The 23,088-nt window shown below is 41.2% G+C and overlaps 1 protein-coding gene across 3 annotated transcripts in view; it reads left to right on the top strand.

Annotated features, from left to right (window-relative positions):
* FRMD5 (FERM domain containing 5) overlaps positions 1-23,088 on the top strand; it is a 334,153-nt gene that overhangs the window by 273,122 nt on the left and 37,943 nt on the right. For all 3 annotated transcript variants that reach the window (XM_077127713.1, XM_077127714.1, XM_077127712.1), the window contains exons 2-4: positions 11,608-11,712; positions 16,375-16,417; positions 16,635-16,713. In XM_077127713.1, coding sequence (XP_076983828.1) covers positions 11,608-11,712; positions 16,375-16,417; positions 16,635-16,713 — 227 coding nt within the window. The remainder of the gene's footprint in view (positions 1-11,607; positions 11,713-16,374; positions 16,418-16,634; positions 16,714-23,088) is intronic.

Genomic DNA, 23,088 nt, shown 5'->3' with positions numbered 1-23,088 from the left:
GTGGCAAGAGAGAAACAATCTATGACATACAAGGAAGTTCAAATAAGACTGAGTTTGGACTACTCAACTATCTCCCTGGTGGCAAGAAGGCAGTGGTATGATATATTCAATATCCAGAAAGAGAGACTTCCAGCTAAGAATTCTGTGCCCAGCCAAATTGTCCCTCAAAATTGAGGGAGAGATTAAAGTTTTCACAGTCAGAGAAGTCCTCAAAGATTTTGTCAACAAGAGACTGGCCCTACAACAAATACTAAAAGGAGTTCTGCTGGCTGAAAAAAAAAAAAAAAGACAGGAGAGGGAGGTCTGGAGGAGGGCACAGAATTGAAGAGTACCAGTAAGGGAAATTTAAACAATACAAAGAGAAAGAGGGAAAAGAATATATAAATCTGACAGATAAAACTAAAAAGATAAGATGGTGGAATCCAGAAATGCCTTTTCAGTAATAACTTTGAATGTTAACAGACTAACTTACCAATTAAAAGATACAGATTGGCAAAACGGATTAAGAAACACAATTCAGCTATGTGCTGCTTACAAGAGACTCATCTTAGACACAAGGATACAAATAGAATGAAAGTGAAAGGATGGAAAAAGATTTCCCACACAAATTGTAACCAAAAGAAAGCAGGAGTAGCGATACTAATATCAGACAAAATAGACTTTAAATGTAAAGGCATTATAAGGCTTCATAGGAGAATTTTATCAAACATTCCACAAAGAATTAACACTAATCCTACTCAAACTTATCCAAAAAATTGAGGAAAACGGAACTCTACCTAACTCATTTTATGAAGCTAATATCATTTTAATACCAAAACCAAAAGATGTTATAAGAAAGGAAAACTACAGGCCAATCTCTCTAATGAACATAAAAGCAAAAATTCTGAAAAAAAAAAAATTAGCAAATTGAGTCCAACAGCACATTAAAAGAATTACACGCCATGACCAAGTGGGGTTTATACCAAGAATGCAAGGATGTTTCAACACAAGAAAATCAATTAATGTAATGTAACACATTAGCAAATCAAAAGGGAAAAATCACATGATCATCTCGATTGATACTGAAGCATTCAACAAAATTCAGCATCCTTTTATGATAAAAGATACTCCAAAAAATAGGAATCAAAGATAACTACCTCAATATGATGAAGGGAATATATGAAAAACCGATAGCCAGCATCATACTCAATGGAGACAGACTGAAAGCTTTCCCTTTAAGATCAGGTGCAAGACAAGGATGCCCACTGTCACCACTATTATTCAACATTGTGCTAGAAGTTCTAGTTAGAGCAATCAGGCAGGACAAAGAAATAAAATGCATCTTTTCAAAAAAAATGGAAAGGAAGAATTAAAACTCTCATTATTTGCAGATGATATGATACTATACTTGGAAGCTTCTGAGAAATCAACAGCAAAGTTACTTGAGCTAATAAGCAAATTCAGCAAGGTGGCGGGATATGAAATTAATGTGCAAAAATCAGTAACATTTCTATACACAAGCAATGACCTAGCTGAGGAGTCAGTCAAGGAAAAAATTCCATTCAAAATAGCAACTAAAAGAATCAAGTACTTAGGAATGAACTTAATTAGGAACATAAGGACTTGTACACAGAAAACTACACAGCATAGATAGATTTACAGGTGAATTCTACCTGAGAATTAATACCAATGCTGATCAAATGCTTCCAGAAATTAAGGAAGAGGAAACACTACCTAACTAATTCAATGAGGCCAATATCACTCTTATACTAAAGCCAGATAAAGATCCTGAAAGAAAATAAAATTACAGACCAATAACATTTATCAATTTAGGTACAAAAATCCTTAACAAAATATTAGCAAATCAAATCCAGCAGCACATTAAAACAATTACACCATCATCAACTGAGATTTAGTTTTAATTACTACATTAATGAATAAGTTAATGTAATACACGACATTACTAGAACAAAGGTGAAAAAAAAAAGTGATCATTTCAATTGATACAGAAAAGGCATTTGGCAAAATCCTGTACCCCTTCATGATAAAAATACTTAGGAATAGAAGGAAACCTCCTCAACATGCTAAAGAACATATGTGAAAAACCCACAACTAACATCATATTCAATGGTGAAAGACTGAGCGCTTTCCCCCTAAGATCAAGAATAAGATGAGGATGCCTATTGTCACCACTGTTATTGAGCATTGTATTGAAACTTCTAGCCAGAGCAAATAGAGGGGAAAAAAGAAAAGAAAAAGGCAGCCAAATTGGAAAGGAAGAAGTTAAACTTTCCTGTTTGCAAATGACATGATCCTATATACAGAAAATTCTGAAAAATCCACAACAAAGTTCCCAGAGCTAATAGATGGATTCAGCAAAGTGTTGGGGTACAAGATCACCACCCAAAAATCAGTAGTGTTTCTATACACTGGTAATGAACAATCAGTAAAGGAAACTATTCTACTCTACTCTAGCAATTAAAAGAATCAAATATCTAAAAATAAATCTAGCCGAGGATATAAAGGACTTGTTGTACACAGGAAACTACAAAGCATTGCTAAAAATAATTAAAGACCTAAATAAATGGAAAGACATTCCATGTCATTGACTGGAAGACTAAATATTGTTAAGATAATTCTTCGCAAAGAAATTTAGAGATTCAATGCTATCCCAATCAAAATTCTAACAGCCTTCTTTAAGGAAATGGAAAAGACAATCATCACATTTATGTGGAAGTGTAGGGCCCCCAGATAGCCAAGGTTGTCTTGAAAAAGAAGAATGAAGATGGAGAGCTCACACTGACTGATCTTAGAACTTATTACAAGGCCACAGTAATCAAACAGCATGATACTTGCTGAGAAAACAATATTCAGTTATACTATTAACTACAGTATTGTTGTTTGGCTTTGGGGGTAAAGTCTAAGAAACCATGGCCTAATACAAGGTCTTGAAGTTTCTTCCCTATGTTTTCTTCTAGGAGTTTTATGGTTTGGGTTCTTATATTTAGATCTTTGATCCAATTTCAGTTACTTTTTGTACATGGTGTGAGGTATGGGTTCACCTTCATTGTTTTGCATATAGAGATCCAGTTTTCTCAGTACCATTTGTTGAAGCTATTATTCTTTCCCAATTGAGTGGTCTTTGCCAGTCAATGTGTTAATAATAGGAGAAAGTGTATGTGTGAAGGGGGGTTTATGGGAACTCTGTATTTTCAGCATTATTTTTCTGTAAACCTACAACACCTCTAACAACAGCAAAAACAGCCCATATGATTTCTGTCACAGAAGCATGTTTTCCTATGGCTAGCTCTACCTCAGGCTCATGCCAACATGGTTGTTGTATGATTGAAGGGAACTTCAGTCACATAAAACTCACTCCAGCTGATCACAGTGCTATAGCCAGCATGGTACAATGTCAAAATTGTAGAGAAAAATAGCTACTGTATGCAACTTTCTCTTACTATTCCATTTCAATTGATCTGAGAGAGATAATAGTCTAGGACATCCTGCTTGGGTTGGAGTGAAACATATTCCTGCTTCCAGAACTTTAAAACTGAGTTTATGATAGAACCAGAGCAAAATAAAAAATAAAAAAACTAAAAAAAAGAAAAAATAATTTTTTAAATGAGTTTATGCTCTTTCTATGGTGAGCATTAGGAATACTGTTCCAGCGAGACAAACTCTGGCTGTAGTTGACAGCCCTTTCCCAAAAAGACAATTGATGAAGTCTTTTGAAAGACCTAATTTGTGACCCACTACCCAGAGATCCCAGTGTGATTCATAAATCCTTTGCCTCTAAAAAATCTGTTTCCTGAGGGCATTTATTTCTAGTGGGAGACTAAAGGGAGTGGGAATTGGGCTTGCCATGTTGTGAATGAGAATATGAGGCAGGAGAAAAACAGTGAGACATGCCCTCATGGTGCCTCCTTTCTTAGTTGATCTGTCCACTCATTCATCCTTCAGATCCTGCAAGGAGAAACTTCTTAAATTATTTACTGAGAGTTTTAAAAAGTCACGGAGAGATGGGGCAAGATGGCAGCATAGGGAGGTGTGGAATTTAATTAGTCCTCTAGGGCAGCTAGTAATTAACCAGGAACTGTCTGGGACAACTGTGATAGAACGCACATTGCATACCAGTCTGGAATGGATAGAAGGGCTGAGATCACTGCACAGAACTGTAAGTCGATCTTCTAAGTAACTGGTGCCCCTCTCCCACTGGACAGCAGGCTGATTGGAATCTCCCCCCAGTAGGAAAAATAAGCCCTCTCTACTACAAGCAAGGGAAGGTAGCACAATCAAGCTCCAATTGCAGTTTTAATTAACAAATTTAGACTGCTGAATAAAAGCTCTGAGCAAAGATAAGCCCAGAGAAAGCAGGAAAATAACCCTGAGGACAAAAGGAAAAAACTAGAGGCTTCTGGAGTCAGCCAAGCTCAGAATACTGGAAAAGCATTTTCTTGGGCTGAGTTCCAAGAAAAGAGGCACATAGTGCCAGGTACCAAGTCTAGCTCTTGACTGTCAAATCTTGGAGGCTAGGGAGACTGAACTGAAAAGGGATTTTACTTTATTTTATTTTCTTTCTCTCTCTCTTTTTTTTTTCTTTTTAAAAAGTATTCTAAGTAGTTCGTTAGAGAAAGCCTCAGACATTTTCAATTGTCAGTGCTGATGAGGGCAAGGTTGGAGTGAGAATAGGTCTGGGAGACAAAGTAACAAAGTCAAATGAAGGAGATAACTCCCTAAAAGGTGTATCTTCCCAAGAAGAGGGGGGTTTGGTCCAGGTAAATTGGCCACCCTCCTTCGGAGAATTCAGACCCCAGGGGCTGGGAATCAGAAACAGCTTAAGCTTGCCTTCCACATCAGCTTCTGTCTCAACCATGCCCCTGGCAGGCTGAAAATTAAAGGTTCCACATCACATTATGCTGGTGGGGAGCTATGGGCTAATAAGCACCACTTGCTGGGCAGGATAGGAAAAGCACAGTGCCTAGAGACTTCGCAGGAAAATCTGATAACTTACTGGGTCTCATCTCCAGGGAACCTTAATGTAAGACCTGGATCTGCCTTGTCTGGGAAAATCTGATAGGGTCAATCATATCTGGGGAGACCCTCCTCAAAAAAAAAAAAAAGATTCTATATAGGCAGGGAAAGAACCAGAAAAACAAAAGTTGAAAAATCTGATAGGTAAACAGAAGTTATCTGTGCTTGAGTTCTAGAATAAGTTGAACCAAATGCAAAAGAACAGATAGAGAACAAGGTCAAACACAAGAAAACCTTTGATAAGTAATCAAGGAAAAAGTAATCAAGGAAATCAGATGCCTAGACACCAGCAAAAATTTATGAGTCATACTAGAAAAATCAAAGATATGGCCCAGTCAAAGGAACAAACAAACACTTCAAATGAGATGCCAGGAGTATTAGAGATGTTCAAACAAACATGCTAAATCATGTCAAAAATCAAATCAACCAGTTCAGGGAAGATATGGCAAAAGAGATGAAGAATATAAAGAAGACACTGGGCAACCATAAAGAAGAACTCAAAAGCTTGCAAAAAAACAAATAGCAGAATTTATGGGAATGAAAGGCACAATAGAAGAGGTGAAAAGCAATGGAGAATTAAAACAGCAGATTGGAAGAGGCAGAAGAAAGGATTAGAGAATTAAAGGACAGGACATATCGGAAATCCTAAACTCAAAAGAACAGCCAGGGAAAAGAATGGGAAAATATGAGTAGGGTCTCAGGGAATTGAATGACAACATGAAGCCCTTGAATATTTAAGTGTTATGGGTGTCCCAGAAGGAGAAGAGAAGGGAAAAGGGGCAGAAAGAATATTGGAAGAAATAATCACTGAAAATGTCCTCTCTTATGAAAGATGTTAAATTACAGATCCAAGAAGTGTAGCACACCCCAAACAGAATAGATACAAATAGACCTACTCCAAGACACTTACTAATCAGATTGTCAGGTATCAAAGACAAAGAATTCTGAAAGTAGTAAGAGAAAAGCAATCCATCGCATACAAGGGAAGCTTGATTAGACTGTGCAGATTTCTCAGCAGAAACCATGGAAGCGAGAAGGCAGTGATTGATATATGTAAGACACTGAAAGAGAAAAACTACCAACCTAGAATTCTATACCCAGCAAAACTGTCTTTCAAAAGTGGAGAATTTAAACCATTTTTGGATAGGGCGGGCCACAGTGGCTCAGTGGCAAAATTCTCACCTGCCATGCCAGGGACCCAGCTTCGATTGCCAGTCCTGCCCATGCCAAAAAAAAAAAAAAAAAATCAGATAATATTTTTGGATAAATTGACACTGAGAGAATTTGTGAACAAGAGACCTGTTCTGCAAGAAATACTAAAAGGAGCACCACAGGCAGATAGGAAAAGAGTGAGAAGTTTGGAGAAATTTTTAGAAATGAAGACTGTCATGAAGGGTACAGAATAAAGACATGACACTTACAACAATGTGAATGAACCTTGAGGATATTATGTTGAATGAAATTAGCCAGAAACAAAAGGACAGATACTGTATGACCTCATTAATACCAACTAACATTAATTAGTGAACTTTGAGAGTTAAAGATGAAAGCATAAGTTATCAGGAGGTAGAAAGAGGGTAGAGATTGGACATTTGATGCTGAAGGAATACAGCATGTTCAGCAGGATTGATTGTAAATATCCAGAAATGGATAGCACAATACTCTCTGATGGTAGCACAATATTGTAAATACACTAAACAAAGCTGAGAGTGAGTATGATTGAAAGAGGAAGATTAGGGGCATGTATGACACCAGAAGGAAAGATAAAAATGAAGTCTGGAACTGTAAAACTTAGCAAAACCTGGAGTGGACAATGATGGCAATTAAATGTACAAATATAATAATGTTTTACCTGAGGAAGAACAAATGAACAACACCTTGCTGTGTTGAAAATGGGATGGTATACAGAAAAAATACAATCAATGCAAAGTAGGGCCTGTAGTTAACAGTAACATTGTAATATACTTCCATTATGGGTAACAAAGGCAACATACCAAAGCCAAATGTCAATAAGAGGATGTATTCTCAGTGGTGGTATTATTTCTCCTTTTTATTTTATTTTATTATTCTTTTTAAATTTTTTCATCTTTGTTTTTTCCCTCTTTCTTTGTGGTAGAAATGGAAATGTTCTCATATAGATTGTGGTGGTGAATGCAAAACTATGTGATTATACCAGAAACGATTGTTTACTTAAGATGGATTGTGTGGTGTGTGAATAAAACCGTTTAAAAATAAACAGAAATATAGGTATCCTGGAGAAGATACGGAGAGAGAGATGTACCTATTCACTGTTGGTAAGGAAGTAGAATGGTGCAGCCCCACTGGAGAGCAGTGTGGTGGGTCCATACAGGAAGCAAGTAGAGGGTTGCTGTCTGATCCTGCAACCCCATCATTAGGTATATACTTAGAAGAACTGCTATGTCCATATACATGAATGGACATTGGCACACTGGTGTTTATTGTAGCAGTATTCATTATTTGCATTGGATTTAGGTGGCCTAAGGGTACATCAGCTGGTGAACTGAAAGGATGAACTGTGGTGCATACATACAATGGAATATTGAGTGGCTGCAAGAAGGATTGAAGTTGTGAGGCATGCAATTAGGTGAATGAACCTTGAAGACGGTATGTTGACTTAAATAAATCAGGAACTAAACAGACATGTATTAAAATGTCTCACTAATATGGACGAACTACAATGTACAAACTCTGAGTATTGAATTCGAGAGCATAGGTTATCAGGGGAATGCTATTGTAAAGGTTCCTAGATTGTAAGCTCTTAACAGCAGTCACATCTATTCTGGAGTTAGAATTGTTATTTTTAAATTCTGAGATTGTGTATAACCTAGTCATTCCCTGGAGCATTGGGTATCTGTATGACATCTGAGACTCAGAGCTAGAGCCCTGCAGTTATGAAAGTCAGCATTACCCCATAGAGCAACTGTTTTCAAAAGCTGAAAAAGAGATCAGACTTCAATTAGAGATATGAATGAAGCTGACCTGGTACCTTAGGGCTAAGGTAAATCAGACTAAAGGGTGAAGAATGATACTGACTGTGTTTTAAAACTTCAACTTCTATGTGAGACCAAAGGAAGAGATGTTTATTTGGTGCAAAGTTTATATTTTCTATAGCACACTATCTAATTTAACTTGCATGGTCAGTTTATTCAAATACCATAATTACTTGGAACCTTGATTAGGTATTGAGATCTTGTTGGTTTGTACAGGTTAGTGTGATGCCCAAATATATCCCAGATTGGGTAGAAGATTTTAAAAAGTATTGCAAAGTCCCCTTTAGGGACTGGGGAAAGAAGTGGAAACATTAAACTTCCCAGCTGGGGAATTCCTGCTATTCTCACAAGCATTGGGGAGTACTAATTTAGTAGGCCAAACCCTCAATCTTGAAGCTTGCCATTCATAAAACTCATTCCTGCAAAGAAGAAGCTAAATCTACTTATAATTACATCCAAGTCCCCTGATAACCTCTTTTGTTGCTCAGATGTGGCCTCTCTCTCTCTAAGTCAACTGGCAGGTGAACTCACTGTCCTCCCCACTGCGTGGGATATGAACTCCCAGGGGTATAAATCTCCCTAGCAATGTGAGACAGAACTCCCAGGGATGAGCGTGGCCCCGGCATCACGGGATTGGGAAAGACTTCTTGACCAAAAAGGGGAAGAGAAATGAAACAAAATAAAGTTTCCCTGGGGTGCAAGGGTAGATCAGTGATAGAATTCTCACCTGCCAAGTGGTTCAATTCCTAGTCCATGCACTTCCCCAAAAACAAACAAACAAAAATTCAACAAATGCTGCTGTGGTAATGGGATACTCACGTGGAAAAATAATGAAATGTGACCCCGCCATTCAGCATACAAAAATTTAAAAATAAGTAAATAAATAGAGTTTCCTTGGCTAAGAGATTTCAATAAAGCTGAGAGGTCATTCTGGAGGTTACTCTTATGCAGTATGGAGATAGTTTTTGGTGTATTGGAGTAGCTAGTCTGAAATTCCTGAAACTGTCGAATGGTAATCCAGCCGGGATTCTTGAGGATGATTGTGTAACTATACAGCTTTTATGGTGTGACCATGTGATTGTGAAAACCTTGTGACTGACACTCCCTTTATCCACTGTCTGGAAAGATGAATAAAAAAATAAAAACAAAAAAATGAATAAATCAGAGAGGGTATAGGTGGGATGGGATGTTCTGGACATTCTTTTTATGTTTATTTTTATTCTTACTGTTTATGGAGAAATGAAAATGTTCACGAATCTATTGTGATGATGAATGCACAACTATATGATGATACTGTGAGCCAGTGATTGAATACTTTGAATGATTATATGGTAATGTGAATGTATTTCAATAAAATTGCATTATAAAGCTATTTAGTGAGAGATCTGTTATTCTGCCTTGATTTTCCTTGGATAGTATAGGGTGAAAAAGCAGAAGGGGAAAAGGTGAGGTATAAATCATTCATACAGGTCATAAAAATGTGCCCATTCTTGGAGCAGAGCCAGGCCCTTCTGTGATTACCCATGGCCATGGCACAATGCGGACTACTTTGGACCTAATAAAACAGTTTCCATTTGGATGCAGTATTAGACATGGACCGACCATAGAGGATCATCTGAGCTAACCTATAGAATCCACTGGGGACAGGCCCAAGACTGATTGATGCCTTGCAGAACTCAAGACATTCTGACAGTTTCCTACAAGTCATTCTCTTCCCAGCTCATTCTGAGTATCTCAACAGGCCTTTGAAGGTGAAGGTCATGGGTTAGAAACAACCTAGTTTCTTAATATTTTGTGAAACCTTTTACCCAGACCTTCTATTTGTCCAGTCATTCATTCATTCAACAAATAATTAGGCTCTGTACTGTGTTCTGGGAAGGTTCCCATCCTCATAGAAACTACAATTTTAAAAAAGGGAAAGACAATAAATAAGGGAACAAGCCAACAAGTTACAAATTTTTGTAAGTGCTATCAATGAGATAAACAGGAGAATGAGATAGAAAGTAACGGGGAAAAACCATTCTGTGTAGGAAAGACCTCTCTATGGAAGGAGCATTTAAATTGAGACTTGAAGGTTAGGAGAAGCCAGCCATGGGAAGAGCTAGAGGAAGAGCACAGAGGCAGAAAAGCCCCATTGTGTTCAGGAACAGAAAGACTGTAGCCCAGATACAGTGAGGAGGCAAAATCCAGGTCATGTCGTGCCTTGGAGGTCACGAACAGAATTTGGACCTTATTCTGAGAGCAGTGGGAAGTCACTAATGGTGTTAAGTAGGGGTGGTTACATAATTCAAGATCACTGTGTTGTTCACTGTTACATTGTTTGTAATAGCCAAATTGGAAACACATTCCATTGATATGGAACTGGGGGGATAAATTTAGGTTCATTAGAATGGTATGCAGCAGTTAAAAGCTGTGAGGCAGGGTGGGCCATGGTGGCTCAGCAGGCAGGAATGCTTGCCTGTGATGCCAGAGGACCTGGGTTTGATTCCTGGTGCCTGCCCATGTAAAAAAAAAAAAGCTGTGAGGCATATCTATATGTACTGCTATAGAAGGGTTTCCAAGAAATACTAAGTGGGAAAAAAGGAAACAGAATAGAGTATATAACATGCTACCATTTGTATTTTACAAAGAGATGCATACATATATAGGCTTACATGTATATAGGACATCACATAAAGTATACATAAAAAGCTGGTAACAGGGCGGGCCATGGTGGCTCAGCAGGCAGAGAGTTCTCACCTGCCATGCCGGAGACCCGGGTTTGATTCCCGGTGCCTGCCCATGCAAAAAAAAAAAAAAATCTGGTAACAGGGGTTGCTTCTGGGGAGGAGAACTTGGGCACAGGACAACTTGGGTGGTAGGGAGGCTTGCCTGTCATAGTATATGCTTTTGTACTGTTTTGATATTTTACTCTACCTGTTAACTAATTTTTAAAAAGACATCATGTCCGAAAACTTTTGTGGTCACTCTTCTACGAAGAGACTGGATTGTAAGAAAACAGGAGTGGAAGCAGATGATCAGTTAGAAGACTTTAGCAGTGGTCCAAAGCAAAAGATGGTGGTGGCTTAACCTACGGAGTTGGTAATGGAGAAGGAGCAAAGTGGATGGATTAAGATATACTTTAAAAGCAAAGCCAATGAACTAGGTAGAATTGCTGCTGTACTCCACATTGACATTCTCACTCCCACTAACTTAAGAAATTTTTGTGCTTTAGGATTGGAACTGGGCTTGCCTGACTCTACTCTGAGTTCTCTGAGATCTTTTTTTGGAGGAGAAGGTTCTTGGGCTCCTTCCAGGTGCTAAAAGCCTCAGAATTCCAGAGAAACCCAACTCTAATGTATTGCAATATGGAAGACATAGTTCTGGACAAGTGCCTCTTTAATATCTACAGGCAGTGGTTATAAATAATTTTAATGACTATAAAAACAAAATTAGGGCAGTGCAACGGTGGCTCGGTGGCAGAATTCTCACCTGCTTGCATGCCAGAGACCCGGGTTTGGTTCCCAGAGCCTGCCCATGCAAAAAAAAAAAAATACACTGTAGAAGACCACTCATTTCTCAATGGAGCTTGCTTTCTTTTCAGAGAGATGCCAAAGGCCAGTACCTGTTTGATCTTCTTTGCCACCACCTGAACCTACTTGAGAAAGACTATTTTGGCATCCGCTTTGTGGACCCAGATAAGCAGCGGGTAAGTCAATATTCAAAATATAGGCAAGGACAGGGTTAGTCAATAAGTGTGACACCTTGAATTGGCACTTACTCAGATTCAGGTGTTAACCTCAGGAATCAGGGACTAGCCAGACCCTGCAATTGAGTGTCCTCTCTTCACATCACAGTTTATTAGACCTGGAAGGCACCTCACCACTAGAATTCACCTAGCACAGATCATCATTTTACAGATGCTGAAATGACAGCCTAGAGAGCCAAAGTGACTTGCCCAAAGTTGCACAGTTGGAGACAGAGCAGCTGGGCTAGTGCTATGGGCACTGAGGTCAGATCACTGGCTGAGTCTCTCTTCCCTGCTTTCTAGTAAATGGGCTGGTCTGCATTGTTCTGGTTACAAAGGGCCTCACCTGAGATGCCACACCAACCCAATCAGGCCACACACCTCTGGGCAGGACAGAAATAGAGCCAAATTGGTATGGGCCTTTCAGCATGTATCAAATTCTGCAGTTCTTGCTCTGTGCTACAAAACATGGGCAGCTGTACAAACACAGCGCATTAACGAGAACTGTGATATCCCAGACAGGTGCAGGACCAAATCCTTTATCCTCAGACCCCTGCCTACTTTCCTAGCTTCATCTTCCCTGACCCATCTCCTCCCTGCTGTGTCCAGCCAGACATAACTGTGGCTCTCCAGACAATGTCATGCCTTCACTATTTTTCAGAACCTTTACCTACATGGCTCCCTCTACCTGGATCATTTCTTTTTCCTCTCTTCTCTTCCTACACTCCGTATTTTTCTTCTGCTAACTGCTTATCATGCTTAAGGTCTCATTTGGACTGCTGCTTCTTCCAGGAAGTCTTCCCTAGCCCCCACTCTGGACTAGGGCCCCCTCCCATGTGCTACCATGCATCTGTATTACCTACCCCTGTCATGGTATTCATTATACCATGCTGTAATTACCTGTTTGATTACCTATGTCCTATAATGGAATGGACTTTATCTCACTCATCACTGTATCTCACATAACTGCCACAGGCCTAGCATGTAATTGTTACTCTATAGATATTTGCTGAATGAGTGAAAGAGTGAGGAATGGTTTATAGTGCCTTATTGCTCTATCTCCCTTGGCCCAGCTGCCAGGCCCACAGTCACCTGCTGTTTCTATAACTTTTCATCAGCCTTTTGCTCTCCGTGGGGGGTGTACTCGTGGGCATACTGTTTGAAGTGGTAAAGCATGCAGAAGCATTCAGACCTCTATCTTTCCCTTCCCTATCCCACTGCCCTCCATCTACTCTGGTCTACCACCCTCCATAAACATTACCATGAATCCTAGAAGGCTCTCCTTGGATGGATCTACTAATTTTCTTTACAGCAGCAAACTTAGGCTTCATATCTGTCATCACCAGGCACCTTAGAGCCCCAGGGGCTCTGCAGGTATAGCCTTCCAGCCATGCTCAGGATCATAGATACCAAATGGACAGACCCCTTATGGTGCCAGAGTCCTGTGCTCTTTTGTTCTTTGATTTTCTCAGCCACTTTGTCCTCCAGGTCACATCTACAGTTTTATGCTAAACACATGAGCTTTAGAAAAGAATCAAAAGGACTGTGTCAGTTTCCTTTGATACCCTTTACCAACTTCAGTGATAAATTTCATTCCTCCTGGTTCAGCAAAGACTTTTGGGTATCATCAGTGTTTAAGAAGTAGTGATGAGGTCAGTTCCTCCCCTCGTAAAGGCTCCCATGTCCTGACATAAAGACTCTCCTTCGCTCCAACAAACACAAGACCAAAAACTGGCATGATACCCGGAAGGTACATGTCCTTACATGCTGCAGGTGCCCATGTGTTATGTAACAGTGATAGAATGATGGACTATTTTTACAGATGGTTTGGTTTTTTTTTTCAGTCTCAGATATCTCCCTTTAAGAAGAAAGCAGCTACCCCCCAGATTTCTTCATCCCCCAGAAGGGGTAGTGCATGAAGATATAAGGGCAAAATGTGTCCTGTTGATGGTTTTTTAGTCAGGTTGGAGTGTGCTTGAGGAGAATAAGCGAATATGTGGAACTGATAAGGATTAAAAGGAGAAGGAGCTAGAGGCAGATTAGAAAATAGTCAAGAGGAGAAAAAAACATTTATGGAACACATGATTATTTCAGCTGTTGATTGAACACTGTGTTATCATGTGTGACTTCATTTAGTCCTTAGCACAAATGAGATGGGTGCCCAAAATGACATCCATTTTCTACATGAGAAAACAAAGGCCCAGACAGGTTAAGGAACTTGCCCAAGGAACTTGGCAAAGTCTGACTCGAGAGCCTATGTGATTCCTAAGATTGCATGCTGGATTTATACCCAGTAGTCTCTGAAAGTCATGTGATTCTGTACCTCAAGGGAGAGGCTAAGGAGAGTGGTGCTTGAACGCATCTCTGAGGGACAGGGGGAGATGGGCCTTTACAGGAGTTGTAGTCCTAGAGCCACTCCTTCATGGGAGGGATGGAGGAGGTGGGTTCCCCAGCTATTCCAAGGAATGAAGGCCTAAAGTAAGCCTCAGTCACCAGGTGGTCTGAACCATCCACTACATCCATCCCCACATCACTCCTTACTCTGCAGGCATCTTCAGGGTGTCTGGGAACCTTCCTGTTCCTCCTGGTGGAATTGCCCTCACTTACCACCCCTTCGTTGTTCTCAGCTCAGGCCCAGGGGCCTCAGGATGCTCTCAGCCTCTTCTTCATACCCTTTCAAGCCTCCAGAGTCTGAACATGGTGCTCATTCACCCAATACTGAAAGAAACTCCCCCCCCTAAATCATCTTTTCCTCTTCCTGACCCTCCTGCCCCCCAACCCTACGTTATCAGTTTGCTAGTGACTCTGGAACCCAGATTTAGCCAGACAGTGGCGAAACGCAGATCTGACCATTGCTATATTCTTGGAATCAAGATTTCTCTACCAGATCCTTAAAATATTTTGGACAGGTTATGACAGCTTTCCACTCACTCCTACCCCCTTCCCAATCTCTAGACTCAGTCCTTTCTTAAACTCTCACTCCTATATAAAGTGCTGTTTTGTCTCCAGCTATTGCCAAAGGGAATAGCCCTTTTGTCGCTCAGCTCCATCTGCCCTGTGCTGATAATGCATCTCACAGTCATTCCTTTTATTTTCTGCCTCCCTTTGTTTATTTATTTTAATCCATCTGTCTAACGTCTAGGGACGTTCTGTTCACTGAGTCCCAGAGATTTGCTATGTTCTCCTCACTGTACACAATTCCAGTGTGCATTGAACAGAAAGGCCTCCTCCGCCTGCACAGGCGCCGCCTGGAACCCCAGTTGTTTCCATGCAATTTCATCTCTTGCCTTTGCTTCCCTGTGAAGCCTAGCTGCGGTGGTCCGTGTAACGTGAGAAGGACCTCTTAACCACACTGAGTGGCTATAATGAGCTGCTGGCCTTGTGGGAACTCAGATCAGAGGAAGCAAGAGAGCAGAATGTCAACCCAGATTATCTATGTAGAGCTGATGGAAGAACTGGCTCTTAGTGGGTCCATTAACTGCATAACCCATGCCCAGCCCAGAAGGTGAGAGCTGGGAATTGAGGGAGGGCAGGATGCCGCCCGCATGGCCCTGGCTGCTTTCCTTCCAGAGAGAAGGCTCTGCCAAGACATTACACTAAATACAACTAGCCAGAAAAGAGGGAGGCATGGAGCCGGTCGCTTTGTCCATTCAACAGCTGCATATTGAACACTCTGTTAGGCACGGGAGTAAACAAGACAGATAAGTTTTCTACCCTCACAGAACTTACATCTATTGGCTTTAAGCTACCTCTAGATAATCAAACCCCAAATCATAGCAGCTTTAGCCCTCTGCAAATTGGTGGCATTCCTGATTAGTGTAAAAGCCACAATCATCAATAATGAATTTTATGAAGCACCTAGATAGAACTAGACTATATAGGGTGGCCTCGTTGCCTCCTTCCCCCAAGCTTAAATATTGTGGGGAAAAATATACTGCTACTGGACCCTGCCTCTGAAAATCCAAGGGAAACGGGAAGCTTATTATTCACCTATCATATGCATTGGTTGTTTACTTATTGAGACTTAGATTTTAAACATCCCTTGGTGCCAAGAAATCCCGAGTATGTATTCTCTAACACAAGGGTTAAAAATTGATGCTACTGAAAGAAAGATGGAAAATACAGTAGCCATCTTCAGACCTGCCTTCTTACCATTTATAAAATTCCACCTGTCAATACTTTCTAGAGCTGCTACCAAAAGCCACTGTCCCCAATCCCTGCCCAAAAAAGTTGACGCATAACACAAATATACATGACCCATCAAAGTCAGCATTTCCCATGTGGGGTTTGTCCCCATCACAGATAGGTGCAACCACTCATGCCGACTGGCATGTCAGAAACATGGTTCAGAACCTTGGCACCCAGTTTTGAAAGGTGGCATTTCTAGGGAAACCCAAAAATGGCATCTGAAGCTGGAACCATCCTGCACTTCACAGCTGGTTCCACAGGGCACTTATTTCAGAAAATCATGTCACTCCCTACTCTCCAAACCTACATGTCATATGCTGTGGGGCGTCTTTCACCCTGGGCTACAATCTGTCTAGTTATTTAAATTGGATAAAGCAAGTTATATTCAACACTGCTTCTCATTAGGGTTTTCTTGTTCTGTGTTCTCTGTTTCAGCACTGGTTGGAGTTTACCAAGTCTGTTGTGAAGCAACTGAGATGTAAGTATTTGCCATGAAAAGACCAAAGCCTCACCCTGGGGAGGGTGGGATGAAATCTCCCACATGTGATAAGTCTTGGTTTACACGTGGAATTTACCACTATTCTGAGAATAAGTTGACTTCTGATGGATCCAGAGGCCTGCGTATCCTGGGGATGGGGGGTGGGGTGTCATCTGGGGGAGGGTCTTCCCTCATGGGCGCCTCTTTTTCTCTGCAGCCCAGCCTCCATTCACCATGTGTTTTCGCGTGAAGTTTTACCCTGCAGACCCTGCTGCCTTGAAAGAGGAGATAACCAGGTGAGGCAGATACCCTCCACACAGCCCTGAAGACACGTCCAGGGAACAGGAAAGGGGGACTGTGACCTCTGAAATCCTCTAATTAGGAAGCGCCTAGCTTTTATAGGCAAGAAATTCTTCCTAAATGTAACCTTACTTCTTCTGTATTTTATTTCTACATGCTTTCTTCGCTCACCCCACTAAGTAAACCTGCAGCAGAGGGACTTCTTACCTTTGAAAAGCAGAAATACTTCATCTCAAACCAGTCACCCTCAAGAGGGTCTGAAGTAATTAACCAAAAGCATTTTTTTCTTTTTTTCCATGATGTGGCCACTGGTTGTCTTGGGAGAAGGCTATGTTACTGTTTATTTGGGAGTTGAAAATAGACTCCAGTAGCCTAATGGATATACTTGACACCAGGACAATCTGGGAAATACTGAAGATTTTAAATCCGAATGGTTAAACTGCGATGTGCTGATAGATGCGGCTCGTGATAAATCCTTTATTGTGGGGATCATGTTCTGCGGCAGGCAGGTACCTGCACAGAATGAATTCTGTCTCATCCAGTACCACTTGAGAATGAGAAAGACTTCTGTGCCCACAACCATTTTACAGGCGGGTCAATGAATGGGAATTCTAAAGCTTCCCCAGGATTTTATATAACTGTGCCAAACTCACTCTGAAAATCTTGCCTCTGAGATTTTCAGGTCTCTCTGTACTAGGGGTCCTTAATTTTTATATTAGAAAGACCTAATTTGTTTATAGTGGTAACATATGTGTAACATAAAATTTGCCACTCTAATCATCTTCAAGTGTACGATTCAGTGTCATTACTTACATATACAGTGTTGTGCTACCAACAGCTTCCATTACCAAAACCTTTCTCCACCCCAAACAGAAACTCTATACCCATAAGTAAAATCTTTCTATTGCCCCTCCCTCTGGCCCCTGGTAACTGGTAATCTAAGACTTAATTTTGGGGGGGGTGGGGTCCATGATCTGGGAATTGAACCTGGGTCTCCCGCGTGGAAAGTGAGCATTCTACCACTGAACCACCCATGCACCCTGAAAAACTTAATTTTAACATAACCAAACGTTGATGTTACCTTGTAGAGGGTGGGGCCATATGTGAAGAGCTGATGCCAGGGAATCTTGGAGCTGAGGAGGAGACAGCACCGCCAGCTATAACCCCCTCCCTAATACATTTGAAACAGCCAGCTTGGAGATATGACCACCACTGGTCATATAGACTCTGTCCTTTGAGGCTTTGAGATCTACTGCTTCTAGATCCTGAGCTGCTTGGAAAAACCCCAAAGGAAGCAAAGAGGGAAGAAAAAAAAAGAATGTGGAGTTATTTTCATTTTCTGGTCCGTAAAGTGTTCCACTAGATTTTTATCAGCCCAGTGGAGCACAAGTTTATTTAAGAAGGGAAACTATAATATGTGAAGAGAAAAGGGCAAGAAACAGGAATAAATAGTACAAAGGGAGCAGAGAAGTGGGACTGGGTGAAAGGGGAAGTGCAGGGAGGAGGGTAGTAGCTTCATCACATGGGCCCCCGTAGGGATCAAGGTACTCTTCTTTAGAAGCATCAGAGGGATCAGGAAAGCATCCTCCAGATGCCCAGGGCAGGGTACACTCTCCTACTTTGAAGCATAGATGATGGTGAGGGGTATATCTAGACCCACTACTCATGTTGCTCACTGGACGTAGACACTGCAGCTCTGCTGCACCTAGAGTTAGATGTGACTTTCCCTTTGCTTCTGAAAACCAAACCCATATTAATGAGGGGCCCTGGAGCGCCATGCAGGTGAGTGAGGGTAGAACTGCTTCATTTAACAACTTAAACAGAGAAGAGTTTAGGCAAAGCACTAGGCCAGTCATGACCTCCAGAGTATTTGCCTTAACTCTGAGCTTTGCTCTCTGTTGGAAGAGAGAAGTGCTAGAGCAGACTAAGAAGTTCCCCACCCCTAGCTCCTGTCCACATGTCAGGGTAAACTAACACCTCTTGATTGAGAACCTAGCACCTCACCTCCTGACACCATCCATCAGAATTGCCTGGTCTCCACCTCACTGGACCAACAGTGGGGATGAATGGGGATGGTCTGACCCAGCTCAGTGAGCTGTCAGTGGGAGCGCCACAGACACATGGCTTTCTGGTTTGTTTAAAGAACAAAAATATATGCTTGTCTTGGATCTTAGGAGAAGCCCTTAATAATACAATTTTCTAAATCAAAGGTCATCACATAGTATTCCTGTACAAACCTATCTCTTACCCAAGAAGCAGCATGGACCTGGGAGCACAGATCTTACTCTGCCACTTCTTGACTGTGTGGTTTTGGACAAGATATTTAATCTCTCTAGTCTTCAGATTTCTCATTTATGCAATGGAGACAATAATACGTACCTCATAGAACTTTGGGAGTGTTAACAACTCTAGTAGGGTCCTCAACTTCTTAATACACCCTCAGCGAGCCTTGCCCTACCCTAAGGCTCTGTCTGTGTTTGCTGGCCCATGAGCCCCAACGGTTCTGCACAGGGCACGGTGCAATTAGCACTGGCTTTTATCCTTTGTCTATGTGAAGAGTTACCTCTTTTCTAATAATCCCCACTTTACCTCTATCCTCTCTCCCCACCAGCTAGAGTCCTTAAACTTAAGCAGCTAACTTTTTTTTAATTTAATTTAATTTTTCTCTTACTGTGGTAACATATATAACATAACAATTCCATTTTAACCATATTTAAGTGTCACTAATTACTGTTACAATATTGTGCTATCATCACTTGCTTCCATCACTAACGTTTTTTCATCACCAAAACAGCAACCCTGCACCCATTAAGCAATAACTCCCCATTCCCTCCTCTCTGTGGCCCCTGGTAATCCTTAATCTACTTTCTGTCTCTATGAATTTGTTCACTGTAGATTATTTCATGTAAGTGGAATCATACACTATTTGTCCTTGTGTATAAAGCATCTGACTTTTGAGGACGGAGAGACAAAGCACACAGGTAATGACCCCGCCCTGATAAGCACAGTGCTGTGACCTTGCCCAGGTCTCTCACCAAGTCAGCGACCCTCAGGGACATGCCCAGGCGTGTGCTCCTCCCCCGTCTGCAAGTGTATGTGCTGGCCATCTCGGACTATTTCCGTCTTGCCCTCCATCTCAAGAGCTTTTCCTCCATCAAGTACAATTTCCAGGCTGTGCATTCTCAGGAGTATGTACCATGGGGTGCCTGGGGCTCATTCGAAGTCTTTGTATCTCTCCCGCCCTGTGGCGTTCTGTCCAGACGATGGGATTAGCTGCATGTTTCTCTTCACTTAAATCTCTACGATCTTAAAGAGAGCGGGCACCGGCCCCAGTTCCATTCAATACCCATAATTCATTCCTGGCCTAGAGCCCTCCACCACCACCTTACTGCCAAACTAATTTAGCTGTCAGAGTGGTTTTTTCCTGGCAATCTTGGCCCTAAATTTCACTGCTGTCTCAGCCATTCCCATAAAACCCAGCTGAGGGGAGGGGATGAAGTAGGGAGTAAAGACCTGTGCTACAATTTATTTTTTGGACTCTTCCCAGTTGATAAATTTAGTTGCCAAATCCTGATTAATCTCTTTTGTCATTTTTTAAAGTAATAAATAGATTTTCTTGTCTGGAGTAGAGACAAGGCAGAGAAAATGAGGATTAGGCACCAGATTTAGCTTTTAACAGGCACTGCAGGTGAATGAACTCTTTGGAAAGATCAAGCAATAGAAGGAAACTCGGTGCCAGTGGGGCCCCACCTTCCAAGGAGCAAAATGTCTCACTCCCAGCAGCTACTCAAAAAATGTTAATTGAATGAATGACTACACGTATGAATGAATGGAGGTGCTAGGTCATTTGTTCCTTCAGTCAACATCAGTTGATCCTACTGTAAGGGTAAAAGCTTGGGCTATGATAGGGTTGGCAAACGTTTTCTGTAAGGACTAGCTGGTAACTATGATATACTTTGTGAGCCATGCAGTCTATGGTAAAACTACTCAACTCTTGCCATTATAATGAGAAAGGAGACATAAATGATACATAAGTGAATGAGCATGGCTGTATTCCAAATAAAATTCTATATTATTTTATTGGAAACCATGGCAGCAAGCTGTAGTTTGCCAATCCATGGGCTAAGAAAGCAGAAAGACCTGGGTTCAAGTTGTAGATCATTCTTTAACTAGCTACATGACAGGGCAAGCAGCAGGATCTTTAACCATTCAGTTTCCTCACTGATGAAACTGGGGTAAAAATAGTAGTCACCTCATAGAGTTGTCTTTAGGATTAAATGAGAGAATACATGTTAAACACTTAGTACAGTGTGTGGTGCACAGCATAGCATACCCTCAGTAAATGTGTGTCACCATTATTATTATTTTGTTTTGTTATTATTTTGTCATCTGTCTTTCCCCTACTGGAATGTAAACTCCATGAAAGTAAGGAATCTGTTTTGTTCACTGCTGTATTCCCTGCACCTATGGCAGTGCCTGGTACATATAGTAAGTACTTGGAAATGGCTGGCTGGCTGGCTGGCTGGCTGGCTGGCTGGATAGCTGGATGGATGGATGAATGAACGAGCTGGACATAGAGTGTATAGACTCTTGGTCTAGTATGGGAAAGAAAAATAAACTAAACATGATGATAGTCAGGAAAATGGAAGCCATGGGCAAAGAATCTATTGAAAGGAAGATAGGACCAAAGAATCTTCTAGAAGAAACTTTTCAGGAGCCTCCAATACCTTCTGAAGTTCAGAACCTTTAACTCTGGGAATGTCTATGGATTCATCCCCATCCTCCTGTATCAGAAAGCACCATGCCAAGCCAAAACCTTGGAGAAATGTCTGAGTTACAGAGAACTCAAATTTTCCTGGTCGTCTGTCATGCTCTCATTCATTATTTTTTAATGCCATGGCCTGAGAATGCTCCTGTAGCCTTACCCTTGATCTCTACGTAGCTGTACTACCAAAGTCCAGAAGAGCTCCAACCCACCGTGGCCAGCCTCCTCACCATCGTAGCTTCCCTGAGGCACCTGCCATGTGTGCCCATCAATGATGCCACAAAAAATAGCCGTTTTCTTGTTGTGGATGATTGTACAAATATAAGGAGGTTCTTCTATGAACTAGAATAAGTGTACATCACTGTTATAAGGTGTTAATAAATAGGATGGTATATGGGGAAAATATAACTAGTACAAACTAGAGAAACAGTAATCTCTTAATGTTCTTCCATCAGTTGTACTAAAAGTACCTCACCAGTGCTAAGTATCAGTAATAGGGGGGTATAAGGGATATGGGATTTTTCTTTTTGGATCAATGAAAATGTTCTCAAATTGATTGTGGTGGTGAATGCACAGCTCTGTGGTTATACTGAGAGCCACTGATTGTACATTTTGGACGGATTGTATGGTGTGTGAATAAAAGTGTTTTTTTTAAAAAAAAAAAAAACCAACCAGCAGTTCTTAGTGTGAAGAGGAGCATATCCCCTTAGGAAAGGGGACAAAACAGAAGCTGTAGAGAGGCATTTTCAAACATAATACCCCCCACATATTCTGACACGCTCTCCCAATGGTTCAGTCTCCTCAATACCCAGTGAGAAATACTGCTCAGAGCCTTGCTATCCCATTGAAGTATCTCTAGCCCAGTAAATACTGTCTCTGAATTTTGGACACATACAAACAGAGAGATGGAGGAGGAATGATGCATGAACCCATGCCCAGGGAGTGATCTGTGAGTAAGGAGCAAAATGTTTGCATCCAAGTCCCCTTGGGGGGATGGTGAAAAAGGGGGAAAATTCAACTTCCCCAAGTGGAGAATTCCTGATATTCTCACAAACTGTGGGGACAACCAAAGCAATAGGCTGAGCCCTCAATCTTGGGGTTTGTTCATATGAAACTTAACTCCACAAAGGATAGGTCAAGCCTACTTAAAATTAGGCCTAAGGGTCACCCCCAAAAGAGCCTCTTTTGTTGCTCAGATGTGGTCTCTCTCTCTCAGTCAATATGACAAGCAAACTCACCGCCCTCCTCATCTCTATGTGGGTCATGACTCCCAGGGTTGTGGACCATCCTGGTAACACAGGACAGAAATCCTAGAATGAGCTGGGACTCAGCACCAAGGGATTGAGAAAAACTTCTCAACTGAAAGGGGAAAGAGTGAAATGAGACAAAGTAAAGTGTCAATGGCTGAGAGAGTCCAAACAGCGTCAAGAGGTTATCCTGGAGGTTATTCTTATGCATTATACTGATATCACCTTTTTAGTCAAGGTGTAATGGAGAGGCTGGAGGGAACTGCCTGAAAATGTAGAGTTGTGTTGCTGTAGCCATGTTTCTTGAAGATGATTGTATGTGATATAGCTTTTGCAGTGTGACTGTGTGATTGTGAAAA

Source organism: Tamandua tetradactyla, chromosome 14 (assembly GCF_023851605.1).
Source record: "Tamandua tetradactyla isolate mTamTet1 chromosome 14, mTamTet1.pri, whole genome shotgun sequence".
Lineage (NCBI taxonomy): Eukaryota > Metazoa > Chordata > Mammalia > Pilosa > Myrmecophagidae > Tamandua > Tamandua tetradactyla.
Note: the sequence above shows the minus strand (reverse complement) of the source record. Positions and strands in the feature narration are given on the sequence as shown.